This window comes from Mycteria americana, chromosome 1 (genome assembly GCF_035582795.1).
Source record: "Mycteria americana isolate JAX WOST 10 ecotype Jacksonville Zoo and Gardens chromosome 1, USCA_MyAme_1.0, whole genome shotgun sequence".
Taxonomy (NCBI): Eukaryota; Metazoa; Chordata; class Aves; order Ciconiiformes; family Ciconiidae; genus Mycteria; species Mycteria americana.
Genome location: NC_134365.1, coordinates 208,374,122 through 208,399,404, shown reverse-complemented (window position 1 = coordinate 208,399,404; position 25,283 = coordinate 208,374,122). Strand labels below are relative to the sequence as shown.

General features: G+C 39.5%; 1 protein-coding gene across 1 annotated transcript in view; it reads left to right on the top strand.

Annotated features, from left to right (window-relative positions):
- Positions 1–25,283, top strand: part of CNTN5 (contactin 5) — a 269,554-nt gene that overhangs the window by 84,519 nt on the left and 159,752 nt on the right. Inside the window, exon 6 of the mRNA XM_075499526.1 lies at positions 5,144–5,347. Within this exon, the coding sequence (XP_075355641.1) occupies positions 5,144–5,347 (204 nt within the window). The remainder of the gene's footprint in view (positions 1–5,143; positions 5,348–25,283) is intronic.

The following is a 25,283-nucleotide window of genomic DNA, read 5'->3' as shown; positions in this document are numbered from 1 at the left end:
CTGCATGTTAAAAGGACAAAACAAGCAATTTCTCAGGAGAAAAGCCTTGAAGCAAATTTGGGAAACATTCAGGCACTAACAAACACAGGAGTGAATACATGGTGCTATCTGAATGCCTCCAGCACAGCTCACGTTACAATACTTAAGGGGTTATTTCTTACTGACCCACAATGACAGAAAGACTTTTGCATTACCATAGTACTGACATTTTCTGCATCAGAATGATATCTCCAAAAGCACAATACAGCACTAACATAAATGCTGGTATGTCAGTATTCCAGCTTCATCCGTTATGGGAAGTACGCCACGTTGTGACAGTTTAGGAATTAGTGTTGTGAAACGGAGAAAATAGATCTACAAAAATCATTTAAGAAATTATAGTAAACAAAATTTCACACCATAAATTTGTTTTGGCGGGACATAGATGCTGTCTTCTCACTACTTTATCACTAAGTGACACAGAGTTTCACCTACATAGCCCACTAAAAGGTACTTAATAAAACACAGAAACAAATTGGACATTCGGAAGGCTTTCCAAATGACCTTCAGAAAACAGATACAAAACTCCTCGGAGACATTTTTCTGTAAACAAGGCTGGTCATTCATAAAAGGAAATACCAGTTTTGCAAATACTGGTATTTGCAAAAATTCGAAATACCAAAACGACTTAAATCATTTCCACACCAAGACTTTGCTTATAACAAAACTTAACAGCAGAAGAGTCCTCCAGCCACAGGAGAATGCCAATTTGCAGCTGTCTCTATAATTCATAATTTCTCTGTCTTTTTCCTGTTTGTTTCTGTTTGTGTTGATGAATACTATCTACGTAAAAGTTTCTTTTGTGTTGGCAGTCAAGTGTAATTTCCAGGAAGGGCTCTGCATCATCTTTCTGGTTTTGGCACAGGTGTCATATTAAAACTAAAAAAGATGGGCATAAAAATAAAAAATAAGCTCAGCAGATATTCTGTAAAAATACTCTAAACTTCTGCATAATGCAATATTCACAGTTTCCTATTTTCACTTCAACTTTTTTTTGCTATTGAAAGCAAAATGAGTACAGCATGGAGAAACCATTTACTCAGTCTTTTCTCAAAAGGAGATGACTTCAGAAGGTTCATATCTGGGGTAATTACTTCCTGATTTTACAGTTGTATTTTGGTTTATTTAGATTTTGGTAGCACTGACGTTTAGCTTCAAAATCTCTTGAAGGTTATCATGATTTACCTGTCAGGCTTGAGATGCATCTCTGGATTTAGTCTCCTAATAAAAAGTTAATACAATGACACTTGTGCTTTGTGCTTAGCCAAATGACACTGGTTCTAAAATCTTTTAACCTAAACCATTATAGGAAAATAGAGGCTTGAAGTTCACTAACAACTGCAGTGAGCTGTGTACATATAGGCCTAGTGTCATCTGTTTGGGCTTCTTGTTCTGAAATTCAGAAAGTTCACTCAGCAGTTTACCATTTTGTAAGACTGGGATTTCAGATAATATTTAAATGCAAACCTCCCTTCTTGTAGATTACATGTGCTCCTGTGCTGAACTGCTGTGGGACTTCTGGCACGTAATCGTATTCACTGTTGTTTTAGAATATTTTACTGTGCGTGTACTATAGATGACAGACTTGTCTATAGATAGACAGCAATGTTTTAAATGTTGATTCTGCATCATTCTCTCTTTATATAAAAATAACTATATAAAAAATATTAGTTATTTTTATATGTCATTGCAATCATTTGGGTATTCTCTTATGCATGATGCTGCCACAGGAAAAAAAACAAAACAAAACCCCAGGCTTTGTACTTGGACAGCCTTCATTAGGAATTCTGTGATTTAAGAACTCTAAATTTTAATTTTGCTGGCATACAAACTGGGAACATTCAGAGCCCCAGAATAGGAACACCAACGCATGTTTCATCCTCTAACATGGCTTCAAATTTAGAAGTGTGAGACATTTGTACTATGGATCAATGTCAAGGTACACCCATTTTCCCATAATTGTAGTCATTCTCTTAACACCCTTTTGTAAAATCACTTCTGCAAGATCATCCATCTATTTCTGTCAGCTGAAAACTGTTGGGTCCCCAGATCCCAAGCCAGCTGTGGTTGTTCCTGACTGTTCTGCATAGCATGCATTGGAAATTGCAGAGTTTCCCTGAGATATTTCCACTGAAGCCTATGCATACTGTATGGTCATAACCCTCAAAATTATATTTAAGAATCTGATGAACTCATTAACCGCGTTTAATAGGAGAGAAACTTCATAAAGTGTGTAAGGGGCTTTTCATCTGCAAAAAAAGTTCAGAATTCCAGATCAATTCCAGATTTGAGCATTCAAGTGCAAAGTCTTCAGGTATTTGAAAGTGTATTCCCAGGGTTTTGCTTTTTAGAAATGAAAAATAGGAGTAATTCCTTCAATGCCAATGGGCTGACAATGATCAAGAAGTAAACTGTTAGCACTTTTGTCTGTGCTTTAGAGTTTGGGCTCCTGGCTGGAATACAGATGCTGTAGGTATGCACAAATAAAAGCATTAATTGCAGCTTAATAGCATAAATAATCTGACCTTTAGATCTGGCAGAAGTTCTGTTACTTTTTTCTCAGTACCCTATTCCAGTACCCATTCATCCATCACTCCATTTTTAACAGCAAAAATCATTTAGAAGGTGACAAAATAGCAGTATCCCCCCCCCAGATTCAGCACCAGCAAAGACTAAGTACTCTATTTCCTTAGAGGCACAAAAATTTATTGCCTGAAATCCGTTCCTTAGTAGTAGTTCTAATTAATAAATGAATAATTAACTGTGTGTGTTTTTAGGGTATAAATGGAGAAAATTCTATTCTACATGAACTACCAATGAACCCACAATGATGATTACTTTACATTTGGTTTGAACTACTTTTAAGCCAAAGCAATTAGTGAGACTGATTGCTTTCATTTGAATTAGTATCAGGTGTCTTCAATTAAAGCCTATGCATTTTCCTTGAACTTGTATGTGCATCATCACTTTGTAGATTTTTATACTGCCATGAATCATTTCTGTCAGATAAGACATCATAGCAAAATGTGGCAATGAAATTTTCAGAGAGAAATATTTTGGGCTAATTAGTATTTTGCCTGAAATGTAACAGAAGAGGAAGGAAATTTTGAACACTCGGAGAACTCTCTGTGAGCCCTGAACTCCCTAGGGTCCTGTGTAACCACTCAGAATTACAATTAGATGTGAAAAAGGTTTTAAGCAAAAAGCCAATGTGTGCAGCTTAATTCCCTGTTTTGGAGAAGTCTTCCCCTACTGTCAGGTAAATGTTTAGTCCTTTAACATAGCATTTGTGTACTGATACCATTGGTTTTTCACAAGAAAACTTTCATCTGACTTCAAAACTAGACTGAACTTCTTCAAAATTAACCCAGAACATGAACATCCTGCATCTCTGCATCACTTCTTGCACTGTTGGCTTATATCAGTTAAGAAACTAGTCACTGTGCTTTTCCATTCCTTTCTGACAACCATGTCAGGGAACGGTACAACACAGGGATAGAAAGGACAGATCAGTTGGAATTTCTAATGCTTTCTGTACTGTTAAAGTCAGACTGCCCACCTGGCTATGGCATATATTTAGCTAGTATGTTAGTGCTTCACACTTCTTGTACCATGAACAGCTATACCAGTTCCTCTCCTATCATTAGCAGAAAAGCACACAGAAAAATTTAAATTTTGAGGCCTTTCCTCTCACCCCTTTGACTCTTTCCTTTTCCAACTAATTTCATATCAAGAAAACATTTTTACTGTAGTGGGGATAAAAATATGACTGACTGACCAGACTGACATACGTGCAATTACTGTCTCCATATCACTGCTGAAGCTGAGAGTAGTCACCTAAGAAATTTGAGTCTAAAAACTTGGAACTTGCTATACCAATGGAGCGGTTTGCATCTTGGAGCAGTAGCAGGGATTTTATATACCTGAACTAGCTTTGGCTTTTCTGATTTTGGAGTCAGTTCTTTAAAGACTATCACACAGGGGAGATTAGAGAAGAAATTGCCTTACAGCTAACGTGCCAGTTTAAGTAGTGAAGAATATTTTTTTAAAGTGTGAAGGCAAAATGAAACAGTGGAAGATAAGATTGAAAGGAGAACAACATGTAAAAAAGTATACATAGGGTTAAGGTTTTAAAGTCTCAATTGGTGGAACTCCACATGAATAATTCCCTGCAAGGAATTCCCTGCTAAATCAGAATCTCATTAACTATACTGATACTTCTAATGCAGAGACATTAATGCATCTAGGTTTTTAATAAATCATTATATAATCTCATACAGAATAATAGGAAATAATCTTTTTTCTCAGCCAATTATTATGAGTATAAAGGGAAAAGTATATACTTTTCAGGTGAACAGAATGATTTGTGGGATAAAAATGAGAACCAAGGCACATGCTTTAATTACCTTTATTAAAAATCACTTTGATTAGTCTTTGATCCATCAGATTATGAGGCAAAGCAGTTGGTAGCTTTGGTTTAAGGAATTATTCATTGATCATAGGGATTTAAGCTGCATATAGAAAAGGTTGTGAGATTCTTCAGTGAATCAGATGTAGAAGAAGATAGAAGTGTAGTGTGGTAATACACCTGCAAGGTAGGTTGAAGAGTTATTAGAATCTGCTGATTTTAAACAGATGTTCAGAATTAAAAACTGCTTGTACACACACATGGAAGAGTCATCCCTAGCTCTATAGGATGCATCTTGCTATAGTTCACTAAAATTTTGAACAAGTACAAAAAAGAATGCTTTATATATTATTTCTGGCTTGACCTGAAAGATTAGAAAAGGGAATTATCTAATATTTTATGGGTGATTTCTGAGTCTGTTGAATAACTTAATTAATTTTCTCGAACTAAATCTGTCCTGTGGACTCAATGCTTATGTTGTTCCAAAATTCCAAGGAGAGAAAAAAAATTCTTCTCTTGACTTCTAAAACAAACAGACAAAAACCCAACCAAAAAAAAAAGTTTAAAAGCCTTTAGCTTTTGTTTTTTTCTAGATTATTTAAATAAAGGTAATGAACATTTATTGAGTGTAACCATTAACATTACATAGTATTATTTCCATAATTGCTTTCTCTTATTTTTTCTGTTTTCTTTCAGAGATCATCTATAGCTGGGTATTTAATGAATTCCCATCTTTTGTGGCGGAAGATAGCAGACGCTTCATCTCTCAGGAGACAGGCAATCTCTACATCTCCAAGGTGCAAACATCTGATGTTGGCAGCTATATATGCCTGGTAAAAAACACAGTGACAAATGCCAGAGTTTTGAGTCCTCCTACACCTCTGACACTGAGAAACGATGGTAAGAAAGGCATTATTTCTGGGTACCACATGGAAGCAAAAATACTAAGCCAAAAATACTCTAGTTAATTTAAGAGCCATGATTTTATTGTTTTTCAATATATGCATGCGTTTACTCCAGCAATCAGCAAAGGAAAAGTGTTCAAGGAGACAGTTTCTTTTAAAACATCTAACAGTTGTGAGAATATTTAGACATCCGAAGGCTGAGGTGCAATCTGACACCTCCTGATGTATTTTGTTTAGAACGGTTACTCCTTCTGGCTATTCTGGTGCTCTGTCGCTGACAGAAAGAAGCAAATCTCCTTTCTCAGTAATGTCTTTTCTTTAGGGCTCAGTTCAGTTGCCTCAATGCAAGTGGCCACTGCCACACTGAGATACCCTCAGGCATCTGAGACATCCACAGGGGACTGGCAAATATCACATAGGGCATACAGACCAGCAGCAGGATGTCAGGAGATATACATTCACGCATCTCAGATGACACAGGACACACATGGTTAGACAACTGAACAGACGTCGTATTGCTTAAAACTTTACCTGTTGCTGTACTAAAGACCTGTTACACTTCCAGGCTCCAGTTCAATGCACTGATTAAGTACCACCAAGAACACTACAATAGCTTTGATTACAATGATAGTTAGTTACCCAGGTGGTTTTGAATTTCATCAAGGCATATAACTGCAGTATTTTTCTGTAAATAAGTACCTAAATCTTATTATCAAAAAGTGGCTTAGGATTTTTTCCCAAAAATCAAAATAAAACACCTTCCAATAATATTTCTTATGGAGCAGTATGACATTTCAATATAAATGATATGTAACTCTGATTCTGTTGGAATAACTGCCTATAGAAGCAACTATGTTATTTGCTCTTTTGCAGCAAAAAGATTCATATTACATTATAATTGCTTTTTGGTTTTGTTTTCTGTCAAAATAATGGGGTTTTTGAGAATAATAATTAATTATTCCATAAGTGCCTATATTTTCCTTTTTTCCAAGATGTTCCACATTTAATGATGCTTTCTAAGTTCTTCAGAAATATATTTCAGCAATTCAGCATATGTGAATCCATACTTACGTAAATCAGAAAGAGAGGAAGAGAGAGAGAGAAAGAGACTCTGAGGCTTTTGTCTTGCTTATAGCTTTTTCAAGAACTAAGACTAGTCCTGTGTTGAAGAAGTATTACAAAAGCTGGACTTAAACACAGATGACTTAGTTTAACATAGTAAGTAAAAAATGTGTTCACAGATTAGAATGGAATTAAGTTAATGTTTATTCATCGTAACAAGTTGAAATTTGTGTCTGCACAGCATGCAGCCTCTGCAGCAAAAAGCTGCATGTTTTACTGTATCTTTTCCTATTTTCTTTTGCTGGTTTAGTACCTATGCTAATTATTGAGTTTCAGGTGTTTAGTTTTACTGAATTAACATAGCAGACCTGATCTGTTCAATATCAACCTTTGAAAATTAAAAAAACCCAAACATTGACTGTCTTTTTAACCAGTTCGAACTCTGACAAAAAAAGGTAGAATTTTATTGTCGTATTTGTTATTCGTATCTTCCTCTATTGTTACTTTATGACATTTCTTCATGCTTTTATTGGGTTCCAGTTTTGTGCAGAAATTCAACAGATTAATTATCCATATCGTGCTAACAGTACATAGGCACACAATACAGTATATAAGGAGTAAATAAGGATAGATGCAGCAGTCTACATCACTAGCTAAGAAACAAAATCTGTGAAGGAAAACTACAGATTTTCTTAAATGTCAAGTGGGTAGTATATACCAGCCTCAAGCAAATCTGTGTTTCACGGCTGGCTGTCATACAACTGTGATAATCCAACCTTCTGAACTGTGCTGGAGTATTGGGGAGGCATTTGCACATAGACGAACTGCTCCTCAACAATTTCCCGATTCATTTTTTCACATGCATGAATTTCTACCAGGCTTCCATGCCTTAATTTTTATCTGTTGGGATTTCTGAAAAGCCCCTTTACTGTAATGGAGTTCTTTAGTATTTCTTAGTAAATTGCTTGTTTTCCTGTATGACTGAGCAAGTTTCTCAGTTAAGAGACCCAGACTTTCTGCCTAACCTTGCAGTCTCCATAAACCTACCTTGAAAACATATTCAGGAAAATTCTGGTTGCTAAATCATATTTATTATTTAGGATATCTGCCTTGTTCTACCTCCTCCACAGAATGCAGTAATATGGGCTTTTTAAAAACTATCTGGGATCACAATTAAAATATTCCATTAATGACACTGTACTTTTTCTTTTTGATTTTGCTTTAGGTTATATTGCTTTATAGAATATATATTGCTTGCTATATAGAAATTGCTTTAGGTTATATTGCCTTGTCCATTGACAAATATTAAAGGGTGATGACAGAATTTTAAAAATATATATACATTATACTCCACAATATGGGATAATATAGCTGCTAAAAAGAGGTGCTCATTAGAGTTAAAGAAAATTAGACTAATTTGTGGAGAAAGAAGCAGCTGAGGATGGCCTCTAATAAGGAAGTGAGAAATTAAGCATGGCATTAAAACAAACAACCAAGTACCTGAAAATTTACTTGACACTATGTTACTGAGTTTTGTTATATGATTTCAAATATGGCTTTTTAAGCTTTTTGATTATAAAATGAATTGAATCACTTTCAACTTTTCAAATGCTTGCTTAAGTTTAAAAATCATACAGCTTTCTGAGTTCTAACGGTCGGCATCACAACTGACATTATCCTACTCAGTCAGCACATTTGTCAGAAACCACAGGAAGAGCTTGTGGTTTTAAACAGCTTTTACAAATGGCGCTATATAAATAAAACAATTTATATAGTCTGTATTCTCTGGACATATGTATCATTAACTCAAAAATATTCTACTTGACATATTTATCATCATTCTTGGATTCTGATGTTTAAACAGTATCTGTATCCAGGTGACTGGACAGCTTGTGACGAAAAACACTCCTATGACAAAATTGGTCTCTATTTATCAATAAGGAAGAAATGGAATAATATTAAGGCTTTCTGTCAAGCTCTGCAAGAATGTAGGAACTTCCTGGGCTTTTATTAATCTTTTATTTCTTATGTGATGTGTCTCAAAGGGGAAATTAGCTCCTTGATATGAAGCAAATTAAATAAAAACATCAAGAAATCCTTCAATGGATTCTGAATAAAATGAATACCTCATTTGTTCAGATGCCCTTGACAATCAGTCATTTCATACAATTCAATTTCACTTCAAGCTGGGTTATAAAAACACTCTAAAATTCTATCCGAGGAGATAAAAAGTTTTATCAGGAAAAAAAATTATGCATCATTTCATTAACTGCCTTTATAATACATTAGAAACTTTGAGGAATTATTTCATAACTGTTTACAAATAATAAACAGGGTTGTTAAAATGGTTCTTTGCAGGCTTGGATGCTGATTGGGAGCAGTAAATTATCTTGACCAATAAAACCAACAGAAAACCTCTTCAAATTTAGGAAATAGAAACCTGGGGAGTATAAAATATTTGATGCTTGATAGCATAGGGCTCTTATTTAAAGTTCACACATTTTCATTCCAGTTTTTCTTCCTTTTCTTATTTTTTTAACTTCTCTTGAAAAGATGTTAACTTTAACATTATTACTGTACAGGAGAGAATTAAGTAATTCTTCATTGTGTCTCTGTGTAGGTACTGCCTAGTGGCTTTGCTATGGTGAAATTTCCAGAAAAAAAGACAGCCTGTACAATTTCAGACATCAGAGGATACTTTCTACTCTGTTCCACTAGAGCAAATTAGTTTATACCTCAACAGAAGTCAGTGTATCTGACCAGACATATTCTCATGTAACTGAATGCAGACCTTGACCTTCACATTTTTTTTCCATGTCATCATAGTTCTGTGAACTGAATCTTGTCTGTCCTATTGATTAATTCTATGTGATTAATAGTCTCACATAATAATAGAATGTATAGTTATCAAGGTATTAAGGATGCTCATTTCTACTTTTCCATGAAGGAATCTGTTCTGAATGTGCTTATTCAGATTGAACTCTGGGATATGTTTTTTGAACATCACTGGGTTATCTACAGATCTCTTTCCCAACATTAAGAAAAGTTTGGAAGAAGTCATAATAATTTCCCCAATGGTGGAAATTAAGCAATAAAAATGACCAGTATAGGATAGTAAGGTAATAAATAATACATAAAAATAAAGACAGAGCAAAATCAACAGTTTCACAGATGTAAACTATTTCCATCCCTGAAGAATGCCGATAGTTGTTAATTAACTGATAATTAGCATTAAAAAGAGTTGCTTAAAGATTAACCTTAATGTTTATGATGTCAGTTTTCCCCTTCCAGAAATGCACAGATTTTTTTTTTTTCCTACTTGCATTACTAGTTTTCTCTTCTAATGTGTTTATTTGTATGGAGCTGAATTCTAGAAGACACAAAGCATACCTGGATTGTAATGGGAGTTCAAAATACTTATCCAGCTGTGACTTAATCCTGCCAGGTTTTCTGGAGTTTCCGACCTTGTAGGCTGCCTCTTTCGTGTGGCTTATATTGTAACATCATTAACTTACATTTTTAAGTGTCCAGTCACATCTCATATTTGAATTGTGCAAGTCCATAAAAACTATGCAAGACTGGGTGGAAACTGTGGGAACTCCTCCTAATGCTCCAGGACAGAACTCAAACCTGAAATAATCCTACTTGGATTTTTTTCAAGCAGAGCCAAACTGTCTGGGCAAAATCAAATTTGATCTCTAGCGGTATACAAAGACTGATAGCACTGACAGAGACATCAAAGTACACAAGGTCTGCTCCAGGGGAAGGCTAATAAAATGGCAATGTCCCTGGACAGCCATTACTCCTGTAGTAAACATGTTGTTTCTCCCCTGAAACTGTAGTAAGATATTTTAATGATGGCTCATTATGAAACTGAAAATAAAAGCCTTCCCACAATCTCTGCTTTTCTCTAATAAAAATACATCCTTCGTGGGTTACAGGTATTTTGAAGAAACACTTTTTATCTGGTTTTGATCTGGCTCTTATGCCTAGATCGCACTGCAACATTGTCAAAAATAATAGGATGAAAGTCAGCATTAAAAAAACCCAGTATATAATTAAAAAAATAAACAAGGATATATATATATATAGTAGGACAGGAGGGGGTTGTTGGTTTTGCTCTTTTTTTTTTTTCCCAAAATAGTAGTGTTTCTTTCCATTTAGACAATCTGTTGCTGTCAGCACCAGTGGTCACAGAATCACAGAATCGTATAGGTTGGAAAAGACCTTTAGGATCATCGAGTCCAACCGTAAACCTAACACTACCAAGACCACCACTATACCATGTCCCTAAGCACCTCATCCAAACGTCTTTTAAATACTTCCAGGGATGGCGACTCAACCACTTCCCTGGGCAGCCTGTTCCAATGCTTGATAACCCTTTCAGTGAAGAAGAATTTCCTAATATCCAGTCTAAACCTCCCCTGGCGCAACTTGAGGCCATTTCCTCTCGTCCTATCACTTGTTACCTGGGAGAAGAGACCAACCCCCACCTCTCTACAACCTCCTTTCAGGTAGTTGTAGAGAGCGATGAGGTCTCCCCTCAGCCTCCTTTTCTCCAGGCTAAACAATCCCAGCTCCCTCAGCCGCTCCTCATCAGACTTCTGCTCCAGACCCTTCACCAGCTTCGTTGCCCTTCTCTGGACACACTCCAGCACCTCAATGTCCCTCTTGTAGTGGGGGGCCCAAAACTGAACACAGTATTTGAGGTCCGGCCTCACCAGTGCCGAGTACAGGGGCACAATCACTTCCCTAAAATGATGGAAAGGGGCTTGGTGAGCACATCTGCCAGCTCCTTCAACACTCTCGGGTGGATCTCATCAGGCCCCATAGACTTGTGAGTGTCTAAGTGGTGCAGCAGGTCACTCACCATTTCCCCCTGGATTATGGAGGCTCCAGTCTGGTCCCCATCCCTATCTTCCAACTCCAGGGGCTGGGTACCCATAGAACAGTCGGCCCTGCTAATAAAGACTGAGGCAAAGAAGGCATTAAGTACCTCAGCCTTTTCCTCATCCTTGGTCACTGTGTTCCCTCCCCCATCTACTAGGGGCTGGAGATTCTCCTTAGCTCTCCTTTTGCTGCTAATGTATTTGAAGAAGTGTTTTTTGTTGTCTTTTACAGCAGCAGCCATATTGAGCTCTAGCTCAGCTTTGGCCCTTCTGATTTTCTCCCTGCACAGCCTTGCTACACCTTTGTAGTCCTCCTGAGTTGCCCGCCCCTTCTTCCAGAGGTCATAGACTCTCCTCTTTCTCCTGAGTTCTAGCCAGAGCTCTCTAGTCAGCCAGGCTGGTCTTCTTCCCCGCCAGCTCGTCTTTCGGCACCTGGGGACAGCCCGCTCTTGTGCCTTTAGGGCTTCCTCCTTAAAGAATGCCCAGCCTTCCTGGACTCCTTTGCCCATTAGGGCTGCCTCCCAGGGGACTCTCTCGACCAGGCTCCTAAACAGGCCGAAGTCCGCCCTCCGGAAGTCTAAGGTGGCAGTTTTGCTGAACCCCCTCGCCACTTCTCCACGTATCAAAAACTCTATCATTTCGTGATCACTCTGCCCAAGACAGCCTCCAACCATCACATCACTCACAAGTCCTTCTCTGTTCGTGAACAAGAGGTCCAGCGGGGCACCTTCCCTCGTTGGCTCACTCACCAGCTGCATCAGGAAGTTATCTATCTGCCACACACTCCAGGAACCTCCTAGACTGTTTCCTCTCTGCTGTATTGTATTTCCAGCAGACATCTGCTAAGTTGAAGTCCCCCACAAGAATAAGGGCTGTGAGGCTTCTCCCAGCTGCTTACAGAATAGTTCATCTGTCTCCTCATCCTGGTTGGGTGGTCTGTAACAGACTCCCACCACAATATCTGCCTTCTTGGCCTTCCCCCTGATTCTTACCCATAGACACTCCACCCTATCGTCACCATCATCGAGCTCTAAACTATCCAGACTTTCCCTGACATACAGGGCTACCCCACCACCTCTCCTGCCTCGCCTATCCCTCCTGAAGAGTTTATAGCCATCCATCGCCACACTCCAGTTGTGTGAGTCATCCCACCATGTTTCCGTGATGGCCACCATATCATAGTTTTCCTGATGTACAGTGGTTTCCAACTCCTCCTGCTTGTTGCCCGTGCTGCGTGCATTGGTGTAGAAGCACTTCAGCTGGGCTGTCGTCCATATTTCCTTCATAGAAGAAGGCCCCTTGTGTGCTCTGAGGCGTTTCACTGGCGTTTCCCTCTTGGCTCCTATTGCCTCAGTATCCCCTAGCTCAACTCTGTTTGACTTCGGCTGTGCCCTGGCATACCCCGCACATCTCAGAGACACAGGCCGAGTGCCCTCGCTGGCACCTGCTCCCTCTAACTGTGGCACGTCATCCCTCAGCTTCCCTCAGGAAAGCCTGATATTATCCCCCTCCCGCTTCGAGTCTAGTTTAAAGCTCTGTCGATGAGTCCCACAAGTTCCTGAGCAAAGATTCTCTTTCCCCTTTGAGAAAGATGAATCCCATCAGACGCCAGCAAACCTGGTGCTGTGTAGGCCATCCCATAGTCAAAAAAACCAAATCCGTGGCGATGACACCAGCCACGGAGCCATGAGTTGATAGATTGGGTGTCTCTGTTCCTTCTAGTGTCACTGCCCACAACTGGAAGGAGAGAGAAAAAAATAACCTGTGCTCCAGAGTCCCTTACTAGCCATCCCAAGGCCCTGAAGTCTCTTTTGATCGCCCTAGGACTTTGTGTTGCAGCTTCATTGCCCCCCACATGGAAGAGCAGTAGGGAGTAATAGTCCGAGGTAATAGGTCCTTCCACCTAAAATTCTCAGTTAAAATCTGTAGGTAGGCAGGAAGTTTTATGGAGGGCTCTTATACAATAATCCTTTACAGAGTGTTTTATAGGGATTGTAGCTGGCTCAAGTGCACTATCAAACAGCACACAAAAGTTCAAAGACACTATTTGTAAAAGATTTAGCCTAAAAAAAGGACAGATAAAGCATCCTGGGTGGTCTTTTGCCAATATAAAAGGGCTGAACCCAGGGGAGCATTTCAGGAGGAAAATGGGAAAGGTTTGGAAAAGATTAGGTTCCAACATTCAATGTAGAACAAGAGTTCTTACACTGTGAAACAGTTTGCTTTGAGTTTAGTTTACTTTGAGGTCTGTTAAGATAACCTCTTTCAAGGAGTTTTAATTGCTAAGTTTTCCCACTATTTTATAGAAACACTATCTGCTGGAAATGAAGTTGTTGCTTTTTTTAATTAGCTAAAGTAATTTAAGATTCTAGACATGTATCATCTTGCACATCTTCTGCACTCATGTTTTCTTGTTTTGCTTCTCCTCCTGATGATTTATGAAACTATTACACAAAGGAAAGAGTTAACTGATCCATATAGAGAGTATACAAAGCATAAAATAAATGAACTGGAGAAAAAATGTTCCTCTAAATTCAACTCAGGATTAGGAATGCTGTTGCATCAAACTGTAGCTATTAAGATTTCAGACAGAAGTGTGTTGGTAATATTTTAATTAATGGTGACTAAATTAAACTTCATGCAAATTGATAATGAAAATAACCTTTATAGTTGCAAATGGTTTCAGATTATTAGGAATGGTCATACCTAATGTTATGTATCTTACTGTCTCAGGATCCTAGATACAAATTCACAAATGACTGCTTGCTTTATAATCATGGGGTATGGCATAACGTTCAAATAAGAATGACTTGTCAGTTTGGTGGTCTTGTCAACATAGTGAAATAATTTGATTGTGAACAGCAGGAGTTTTGCTTGAGGTTAAGACTGCAGTAAGTTTATAACAAGGATGATTTGTTGCTGTTGGGTCTAAAACAACGGGTATTTCAATAGCTGTTGCTAATGGACGAGAAATGTTAGTGTTAGTTTGATCTTTCTTATCGAGGAGACAATAGGTACTTGTATTTGCATGGTTATATGAGGAGCCTTAACTGAAAACATTTCCCATTTAGGAAGCTCTTTCCAGTTAATTAGATAGCAATAAATATTAGAGCAACACTACTTTGTGTCCTAATTGATCAGAACCAAATGAAAAATTCCCCTCTGGACACTGCAACAATTTTGACGCTTTTGGTACCTAACTGGAAAGGGGATATTTTGTTTTCATCCTATAAAAGAATAATGTAGGTTGCAAGAAAAATGGAGCTTAAGGTCATATTTGAAGTACAAACAATTATTTCATTTACTATAGGAGAAATGAGGTTCTTCGAGAACAATGAGCATGCCATCAGGAAGATAATTAAAAACCCTGTGAAAATTAGATCCTCCTCCTAATCATTTAAATTAAATAATATTTTCCAGGTTTCTGAATAGCTTTTGTGAGCCTGACCTGGATGAACAGCAGGCAACTGGAAAGGAGGAACAATAAACATTGGCCAGCGATGCCTAAGAGAAATCTGCCACAGATATCTTGTGCCAAGTTCAGCACGATCTCCTCCCCTGTAAAAACAAAATGGAACAAAAAAAGCAATGATAGTTCTTTTGGCTTTTTGTTGACTCATATTCTTAGGCCTCTCAAGCAAGATGGCATGTTGTTTAGTGTAGTGGAGTCCTGATTTTTCTTGATGTGTATGGCTGCTCAGGAAAATTATCTATATACATAGTCAGTGAAATCATGGAATCAGGATATCATGTTTCCATACAACTATATAGGCACAAATCTTCATACTGGAATGTTGTATACAAGCCGTTCAGATGCCCTCACTCATCTCTGAATGTCTGAAGGGTGACGTTTGGTTTCATCCAATGCCAGATGTGCTGGGTTTAGCAGAAGAGCTTAGATGCTAAATTACATATATGTGAGAAATTTGATGGATTGAACTCTAGGCTATGACTCAGTAAAGACTTTTCTACATAGAGAGAGCCAGAAATCTTGCTCATAGTTATTGCTTGATGTTTTCAAACACAGGTAAACAGAGATCTCTGCAGCCCAAACTGTAGACTAGAAATTTTGGCCTCTAGTTTGAAGAACTAGAGAAAATACCACTGCTCCCCTCATTGCTTATTCTGAGCTTACCTCATTGCTTTTCTGTCCTTAGGGTTTGGCCCCAGTTCCCTTTACTTCAGTCATAACACACCCGCTTTCAATTGAAAATGAAGTGCTTTTAGTTGTATTCGCTGTTTCAGAGAGGTAGAAAGCTCTCATGTATGTATGACATACATACACAACATTTATTAGTTGTAAATAACTAATTTTTAAAATATTTCAAGATAGGACTACTATTCTAGAAAGGGCTTTCTAGACAGAGTTCAGAGAGTAACTGCTGGACTAGTGAAATGGAGTATAATATAAAGATGGATTTTAAAGTGGGAAGAGGAAAGTTTTGTTTAAACTTTAGTTAAACATTTTGTTTTGGTTAAATGTGACCTTCTTCTACATTTATACCTCCATAATGAGAAATACATGAATATCTTATCGCCTAGTTGTAAACTAAAGAAGAGTTTGTTCCCTTCTTGTGCTGTATTCATTAAGATATTTTTTCCCAGAAACTGAATTACTAAATTTTCTTTGATATTAGGATAAATTCTAGTAAAAACTTCTTTCTGTCCAGTGATATGTGATAGGATTTGCTCTCTGAGTAACATATGAAAACATTGTTGGTACTTTAGTGTTCAGTGCATTGCAGAATGCAATTTCACATGACCATTTTTAGGGCTTCTCAGAGGATAAATTTGTAGCTCAAAACTAGGCTGAGAGATCTCTAAGTGGAAGGAATATTGTGGACAGTTATCATAAAGTAAACATTCCCACAGTAAATTTTTAGAGACTTAGAGGAGGCACTGGTCCTTCCATTTAGAATAAGATTAATGGCAGCTGAGTCAATAAAGTCTTCCCAATGCACTGAAAATTTCTGCTGCAGTCAGGATGTAGTGATGGGTATCATAGAACTATAGAATCATAGAATCATAGAATGCTTTGGATTGGAAGGGACCTTTAAAGGTCATCTAGTCCAACCCCCCTGCAAGAGCAGGGACATCTTCAACTAGATCAGGTTGCTCAGAGCCCCATCCAACCTGACCTTGAATGTTTCCAGGGATGGGGCATTCACTACCTCTCTGGGCAACCTCTCAGTGCCTCACCACCCTCATTGTAAAAAATTTCTCTCTTAAATCCAGTCTAAATCTGCCCTCCCTTAGTTTAAAACCATTGCTCCTTGTCCTGTCACAACAGGCCTTGCTAAAAAGTCTGTCCCCGTCTTTCCTATAGTCCCCCTTTAAGTACTGGAAGGCTGCTATAAGGTCTCCCTGGAGCCTTCTCTTCTCCAGGCTGAACAACCCCAACTCTCTCAGCCTGTCCTTGTAGGAGAGGTGCTCCAGCCCTCGGATCATTTTCATGGCCCTCCTCTGGACCCGCTCCAACAGCTCCATGTCTTTCCTCTGCTGAGGGCTCCAGAGCTGGACACGGTACTCCAGATGAGCTCTCACCAGAGCAGAGGAGAGGGGCAGAATCACCTCCCTGGACCTGCTGGCCACTCTTCTTTTGATGCAGCTCAGGATACAGTTGGCCTTCGGGGCTGCAAGCACACATTGTTGGCTCATGTCCAACTTTTTGTCCATCAGTACCCTCAAGTCCTTTTCCGCAGGGCTGCTCTTGATCACATCGTCCCCCAGCCTGTATTGAAGCCGAGGATTGCCCCGACCCAGGTGTAGGACCCTGCACTTGGCCTTGCTGAACCTCATGAGGTTCACACAGGCCCACTTCTCCAGCTTGTCCAGGTCCCTCTGAATGACATCCCGTCCTTCTGGTGTGTCAACTGCACCACTCAGCTTGGTGTCATCTGCAAACTTGCTGAGCGTGCACTCGATCTCGCTGTCAATGTAATTGATGAAAATATTGAACAACACTGGTCCCAGTACAGACCCCTGAGGGACACCGCTTGTCACTGATCTCCATCTGGACATTGAGCCGTTGACTGCCACCCTCTGGATGCGACCATCCAACCAATTCCTTATCCACTGAACAGTCCACCCATCAAATCCATATCTCTCCAATTTAGAGAGAAGGATGTTGTGGGGGACCGTGTCAAAGGCTTTACAGAAGTCCAGATAGATGACATCCATTGCTTTTCCCTTGTCCACTGATGTGGTAACTCCCTCGTAGAAAGCCACTAGGTTGGTCAGGCAGGACTTGCCCTTGGAGAAGCCATGTTGGCTGTCTCAAATCACTTCCCTGTCCTCCATGTGCTCTAGCATAGCTTCTAGAAGGATCTGTTCCATTACCTTCCCAGGCACAGAGGTGAGGCTGACAGGTTGGTAGTTCCCAGGGTCATCCTTTCTACGTCTTTTAAAGATGGGCACAATGTTTCCCTTCTTCCAGTCACCAGGGACTTCACCTGACTGCCATGACTTTTCAAATATCACAGAGTGGCTTGGCAGCTACCTCAGCCACTTCCCTTAGGATTCTGGGATGCATCTCATCAGGTCCCATAGACTTATATATGTTCAGGTTCCTCAGGTGGTCACGAACCTGATCTTCCCTTACAATGGGAGGGGCTTTACCCCCCTGGTCCCCAACATGTTGTCCATTGACTCGGGAGGGGTGAGGAGAGCGGTTGCCAGAGAAGACTGAAGCAAAAAAGTTGTTGAGTACCTCAGCCCTCTCCTCATCTGTTGATGCTAGGTCACCATTCTTATTCATCAGTGGAGGTACGCTTTCTTTAACTTTCCTTTTCTGGTTGATATACCTGTAGAAGCCCTTCTTGTTATTCTTTGCATCCCTTGCCAAGTTCAGCTCCCGCTGCGCCTTGGCCTTCCTGACCCCATCCCTACACAACCGGGCAGCGTCCCTATGCTCTTCCCAGGATACTTGTCCCTGCTTCCACTGCCTGTGCAGTTGCCTCTTGCTCTTCAGTTTGACCAGCAGGTCTCGACTCAGCCGTGCTGGTCTCTTGCCTTCCTTTCCTGATTTCCTACATCTGGGGACTGAGAGCTCTTGCCCTTTATGGAAAGCATCCTTAAGGATCTGCCAGCTCTGTTCTGTTCCCCTGTCCCTGAGGACCATTTCCCAGGGGGTCCTACTGACTAACTCCTTGAAGAGCTGGAAGTTTGCTTTCCTAAAATTTAGGGTCCTGACTATACTCCTCACCCGTCCCATATCCCTCAGGACTGTGAACTCCACCAATGCATGATCACTGCAGCCCAGACTGCCTCCAATCTTGACATCACTGATGAGCTCACTTGCATTGGTGACCAACAGGTCCAGTATCGCATCCCCTCTCGTAGGGATCTCTATTACCTGGCTTAAGAAGTTATCCTCAATGCACTCCAGGAGTCTCCTGGATTGCCTACAGCTCGCTGTGCTACTTTTCCAGCAGATGTCAGGGTGGTTGCAGTCCCCCAGTAGGACAAGAGCTTGCGAGCACGATGCCTCCTGTAGCTGGAGTAAGAAGGCTTCGTCAGTAGGCTCCCTTTGATCAGGTGGCCTGTAGTAGACACCAACCACAAGGTTCCCTTTGTTGCCTCAGTCTCTAATTCTTACCCATAAGCTTTCAACCTGCTCATGGCTATTCTTCAGGGACAGCTCTTCACACTCTATCCATTTCTTGATATAGAGGGCAACACCCCCGCCCCTCCTTCCCTGCCTGTCCCTTCTGAACAGCCTGTAGCCATTGATAGCCATACTCCAGTCATGGGATTCGTCCCACCAGGTTTCAGTAATGGCAACTAGGTCATAGCTTTCTAGCAGCATGGTAGCTTCCAGCTCCTCCTGTTTGTTGCCCATGCTGCGTGCATTCGTGTAGAGACACTTCAGCTGGGCTGTTGGCCACGTCACCTTCCTAGTGGAACAGCCCTTGTTTCCCTTAAGTTGTTCCACGGAAGTTTTCTTGTTGTCTCCTACTACCTCAGGAGCCCCCAGCTCATCTCCACAAGACTTTGACTGTGGTGCAGTGTCCCCAGCACACCCCTGGGCAACAGGTTGAGGGCCCATACTAGCACCCCGTCCCTCTAACCATTGTGTGTCCTCCTGCGGCTTGCCACAGGCAAGCCTGATATGTTCCCCCTCCCCCTTCACATCTATTTTAAAGCCCTGGCAATGAGCCCTGCAAGCTCCTGGGCAAAGACCCTCTTTCCCCTTTGAGAAAAGTAGCTCCCATTTGACACTATCAAACCTGGTGCCGTGTAGGACACCCCATTGTCAAAAAACTCAAAATTGTGATGTTGACTCCAGTCACGGAGCCATATATTAATAGACTGGGTCCGCCTGTTCCTTCCAATGTCACTGCCCACAACTGGAAGGAGGGAGGAAAAAATCACCTGTGCCTCAGATTCCCTCACTAACCATCCCAAGGCCCTGAATTCTCTTTTAATCTCCCTGGGCCATGTACTGCAACTTCATTACCTCCCACGTGGAAGAACAGTAATGGGTAGTATTCAGAGGGCTGTACCAGGCTAGGAAGTTTCCTAGTGATATCTCTAACCCAGGCTCCTGGGAGGCAGCAGGCTTCCCTATGAGAAGGGTCTGCCTGATATATTGGACCCTCTGTTCCCCTCAGCAGGGTGTCTCCAACTATAATGTATTTTTTCTGCCTTGTGGAGGTTGTAGTAATACAGGGGGTATGTCTTTCTGGTCTTGGCTGCTCCTCTGGTGTAGATGGACTGAAATCCTCATTGTCCCCTGACTGGTCCTGCACTTCTAGAGCCTTATATCTATTGTGCAGAAGCACCTGGGGAGGCGTGGTGGGCAAGGAGGGCATTTGCTTGCTGCCCTGCTCGTGGACTTGCTTCCACTCACTGCTTCCCCTTAAGTCCCTGCCTACATCCTGGTGGGGGGAGGATACTGAATCCCTTTGATCAGGGGCTTTTTCTGGTGGCCGTCTCTGTTCATGTTTCTGGGAGGTCAGAGTGCAGTTCCACCAGTCTATCTATCTCTTGTTTAGACTCCCTGATGCTCCTTAGTCTACCTACATCCTCTCTTAGCTCTGCCACCAGGCAGAGTAGATAGTCCACCTGATATATCATCATTATATTTGAATTAATATATCAATCAATATATCATCATTATATTTGAATTAATTCGGTTTGTGCTGTGAATTTACTGTCATTGTAAATGTGTGTATTCACGGCTCTCTCTTCCAAGTAAATATCTGGGGACATTTAATGGTGCAGGTCTTCAGGGAAAATCTAAATATTCATTTGTCACAAAAAGGCCCGCACGATAGACAACCCTAGTTTGCATCACAGATTATTAATAGGAGAAGAAATTATACATGAACATTCCCGCCATATTTTCTTAGTGAAAATTTTCTTGTGTTTGGATACATATTCACACAACAGATCATAATTACAATGTGGTAGGGAACTCAATTTCTGATCTGTAAAATTATTAGAAAATTCTTATGCATCAGGACAAGTTCATCACTCCTCAGGAGGTTTCCCAGAAATTGAGAGAAACATCCAAACCAATAAGAATCCCCCATAATTTTGTGATTAGAGCACTGTCCAGGCTGTAAGAGGAAACGGATTAACATTCCTACACCATCTGACTAAGATCAGGGACTTCACCCAAAGCTCTCAGGCAAACACTCTTAATCACTGAACTATGGGGGTTGTATCTTTTGCTAATAAAAAAATAATGGCAAGTATAAATCTGTGCCTAATCTTTCTCCTGATTATAGGAAATCTTTGGCTTTCATTTTCTCCCTAGCATTCTGACGATGTTTAGCCAGGAATCTTGTATTTTTTTCTAGCTACTGTCTTGAAAGCTTATCAGCCACTTATTCAAGTATTTCCTGTAATCTGTTCCATTAAAAAATAGTTTTTGAAGTAAGTTAAAGAGCTATTACTTAAACAGTTTGAAACAAACCCAAATCATTTTAGCTGAAAGCATTTAAGGAGCCATCATGGAAGCTTATGTTCTGGGAGATTCAAGACAGTAGTTAATATCTGGAGGACTAATGGAACAGAAACATTAGCCTCTCCACAGCTGGAGTAAGATGATGTGTCATGATTTCTCAGAAGTCTGATTTTTTCCCCCCATGAAGGCAAAAATTTTTCTTGTGTGGATACAGTCATAGACCCACAATTTTTCTACACTCTTCATTTGAGGTTGTAAAAGTAATGGAGTGGTAGGCTAAAGGAAGAGGTAGAGCAGTCCTTTTCAAAGTGATAATGACTGATATCCTGTCTGTAGCTCTTTCAGTTGTGTTTAGCTGAAAGGACTGACAATCAGAAATTGATCTTGCTACTTTATTCCATTCTCCATTTCCATTAAATGGCCCACAGGGGATAATGTAAACACTTTCAGGTGTAGTAATATCTATTAATGTTCGAAATTCTGTTACATCTATTCCTGTGGTATGTGAAGACCTCACAATCAGTGTTTATCACATTATTGTGATTTAGTGAATTATGTCATCTCTATTTTTTGATGGAAAACTAAAATGCAGACAACAGTGTAGCTAAGGGTTCATAGGACAATTTGGGTAGCAGAGATTTGAGCTCAAGTCACAGATTTGCAGCCAAGTCAGAGGAATAACTTGTTAAATGAAACCACTTATTAAAATTAAACCTGATTTTATGAAGATTTTTCCTTACCTGAGTTGGACATTATGTAATAGTTGCTTTGTGATAATTGCATTGTTGTAAAAAAATATCTGAAGGAGGGAGTAGGAAATAATCTCTTTTATCAATATTAAGCTCCATTTCTGTCCATGTGACTAACAAGCCATTAATTCTAACAAGGTCAGTCTGTGCTTAGTCCTGCAATATGTTCAGTCATTTGAATCAATGCCTTTTTTGTTAATCAGAGATATAACAGAAGGGTTATTAGCGCTTCATCTCAGTTCAGCTTCACCCACTCAGGGAAGACCCTGGCTGGACAGAGATGTGGAGAGCTCTCCTTCTCATACACACTGAAAGGGCAGAGGCCCAGAGACTGGGAAATGTAAGGTGGGAAGACTTGTTTCAGAATAAAGCCTGGGGTAAGATTTACTTAAACAAATAGGAAAGTTTGGATTTTAACCCCTTTTTTAATCCCAGACTAAATATCAAGATCTGGTTAGTTAGATTTATTTTGAAGCGGTGTGTTTCATACCAATCACAAATTCAGCACTTTCATACCCAGCTCTTAACTCAGCTGAAAGGCAGAGGTTGTGAAGTAGGGAGTGTAGTAAACTAACTAATTAGCCTAAAGAAGACTGAATCATGGGGGTCATCTCTGGGAAGGTAAAAGATTGTCCAAAAGGAGGTATTTTCATGGGAAGGCAGAGCATGGGAGCGTTGAGAATGGCTCTCCATTCCTCTATAGTGCTCAGACCATGTGTGCTCTGTGATTTCTTAGCCGCTTGAAAATCGTATATTATGTTATTATTCTGTGCTGATCAATTTTATTTATTGTTATACTTCATGTTTGATAACTGGAAATAAAAAATGACTGAGAGAATTTTTTATGGCCTTAACCAAACCTCTGAAAGAGAGTCATGTATGTAAGTCTGAGAGATTGATTCTAATGCACATAACTCAAGGCCTCGATATTTCTTAAAAGTTCAGGTTCCTTTTAGCACCTGATGATACAAATGAACAAGTCTTGATGAAAATGCAGATAGTGGTTCTTTTACCATTACTGACTCATAGTGACCAAAACAGAAACTGGGAAAGATAAAGAGCCTGGAGGTACAACAGCCATAGCAAAGCAATTATAGTGTAACGTGGGAAGGTAGGGCTTTGATAATTCCCTTGATGTCTATGAAACTGTAATGGCCCCCTTGGTCTCAAAGATCATAAATAATAAGGATGAAAAATATTCCTTTGCAATAATAGACTTTTGTTTCCTAATTTTCATAGGGACATCAAGCGATTGCTCAGTAATTTTTCTACATTTTTCTGCCAGTTGCTGCAGGCATGTCAATTGCTAGTGTAACAATAACCCAGAAGAACAGGACCTGGTAGAAAGCATTAGTAGATTGGCGTTTCATTAGGAATATGAAATGATGGCATGACTTGCTAAGACCATTCAATACTTGTAGAAATTGCACCTACTAAAGGGAGCTAATGTAAGTTAAAAACATAAGATCTGAAAGATAATATTGTCCCTCGGATGTGTTCATAAGTACTGTATTATTTTAAAAGCAAGAATAGTTTAATCCTATTTTAAGTTGCATTTTTTTCAGGGCTAAAAACCTCAAATGTTTAATAGCATATGACAATTTAACACAATGATTTTCAGGAACAAAGTCTTACACAAAAGCAAAAAAAATTTTTTTAAATTCATTGAATCATAAAACCTGTTAGCAAGTATGCACAGTCAACAGATGCCAGAGATTTAAAAGGAATGCCTCAGGAGTATAAGGCTGCATCACAAAACCTAAATGAACTATTTTCAGTAGTGTTCACTACAAGGGAACGTAGGGAGAATCCCCCGGGATGTACCATTTTCCTTCACCGGGCCTCAGGCCTCAAAGGAGTGTAGGTAGAAAAGGTGCTTTTTTTAAAAAAGGGACTCCTAGGAACATCTGAGGAATTACAGACTAGTAAGTCTGACTTCTGTGTCAAGGGCTTTGATAGAAAATACATAGAGAAGTACAATTAGTAGGATTGTATTTATCACATTGCCATACAGTAATCTTACCATACAGTCATATACCACGAACACAGCTTTTAAAGAGGAAGTCATGCTTCAATCTGTATACAACTTCCTGAAGAGTCTGAGAGAGTATGAATAGGAATGGTCAAGGTAACTCTGTCTACTTTCATCTCAAATAGCTCTTGACAAGGTCACTCATCAAAGGCTGTCAAAGAAATTAAATTCTCAGAAGGGTTGAAGGACAGCCCCATTTTGAGTTAACAACAGATAAAAAAAATCCACCTGTTGTAGGAGTATCTGATCAGTTTGGAGAACTGGGAGATTGTCAGTGAAGCCACAGAATACTTTTCTGGGACTTCACCATTCAACACATAAATCATCTGGAAAGGAAATGAACATGGAGGTAGAGAATCTTGTTAATATAAAATTATTAAGGATAGTTAAAATTAAACCTAACTGTGAAGAGGTGCAAAAGGATATTGTGGTAATAGAGTGGATAGATGATAAATAATGCCACCCAGTACAAATTTATTTAATACCTAAACCTAAAAAATATAATACCGTTGTTAGATATTATCATAAAGAGATTAGGGTGCCATTGTGGATGAACATCAGCTGAAGTGCAAAAAGGCAAATGGAACTGAATCATCAGGAAAGCAATAAGGAAAAAAACCCAACAAACAAACAAAAAAACCCCAAACAACCTGTGATAGAAAGATCTATAGCTTCGATATTACTGTGCGGTTCTCGTCTTCCTATCTCAAAATGATAGATTGGAATTTGAAACGGTGCAACATGGGCACTAGGAATGATCACACATTTATTAAAAATTCACTGTAAGGGAGGATTAATAGTCTGGGATTTTTCAGCCTGTAAAAGACACAGCTAAAAGGGGATTTGACAGATATCTTGTAAAATCATGAATGACTCAACTGAGATGAATCAGAAACTTGTATGCATAATCACGAAAAAAAGCCAGAAAACAGTAAAAGAAGTCACAAGGACTGTAATTAAATTATGAAATTTATTGACATAGTACAAGCCAGTGGGAATATATTTTTTGTGAAAGATTAGACTAGGAATGGTTTCAGTCTAGGCTAGGGAAAATTTTAATTGACTACAATTTGGCTGATGCTCTGACTTTATTTTAATACCCAGGACACAAAGGTTAATTTTCTTTTTTCTACAAAAAAATACCTTTTAAGTTTTAATGACAGAACTGGTTCAGAATTTGCCTTTTCATACAAGGGGCAGTATTTCTCCACAAATTCATAAAGCAATGTCAAAACATTGATTTAGTCATGTTTTTGAGGAAAAATGGATCACTATTTTTGGTATAT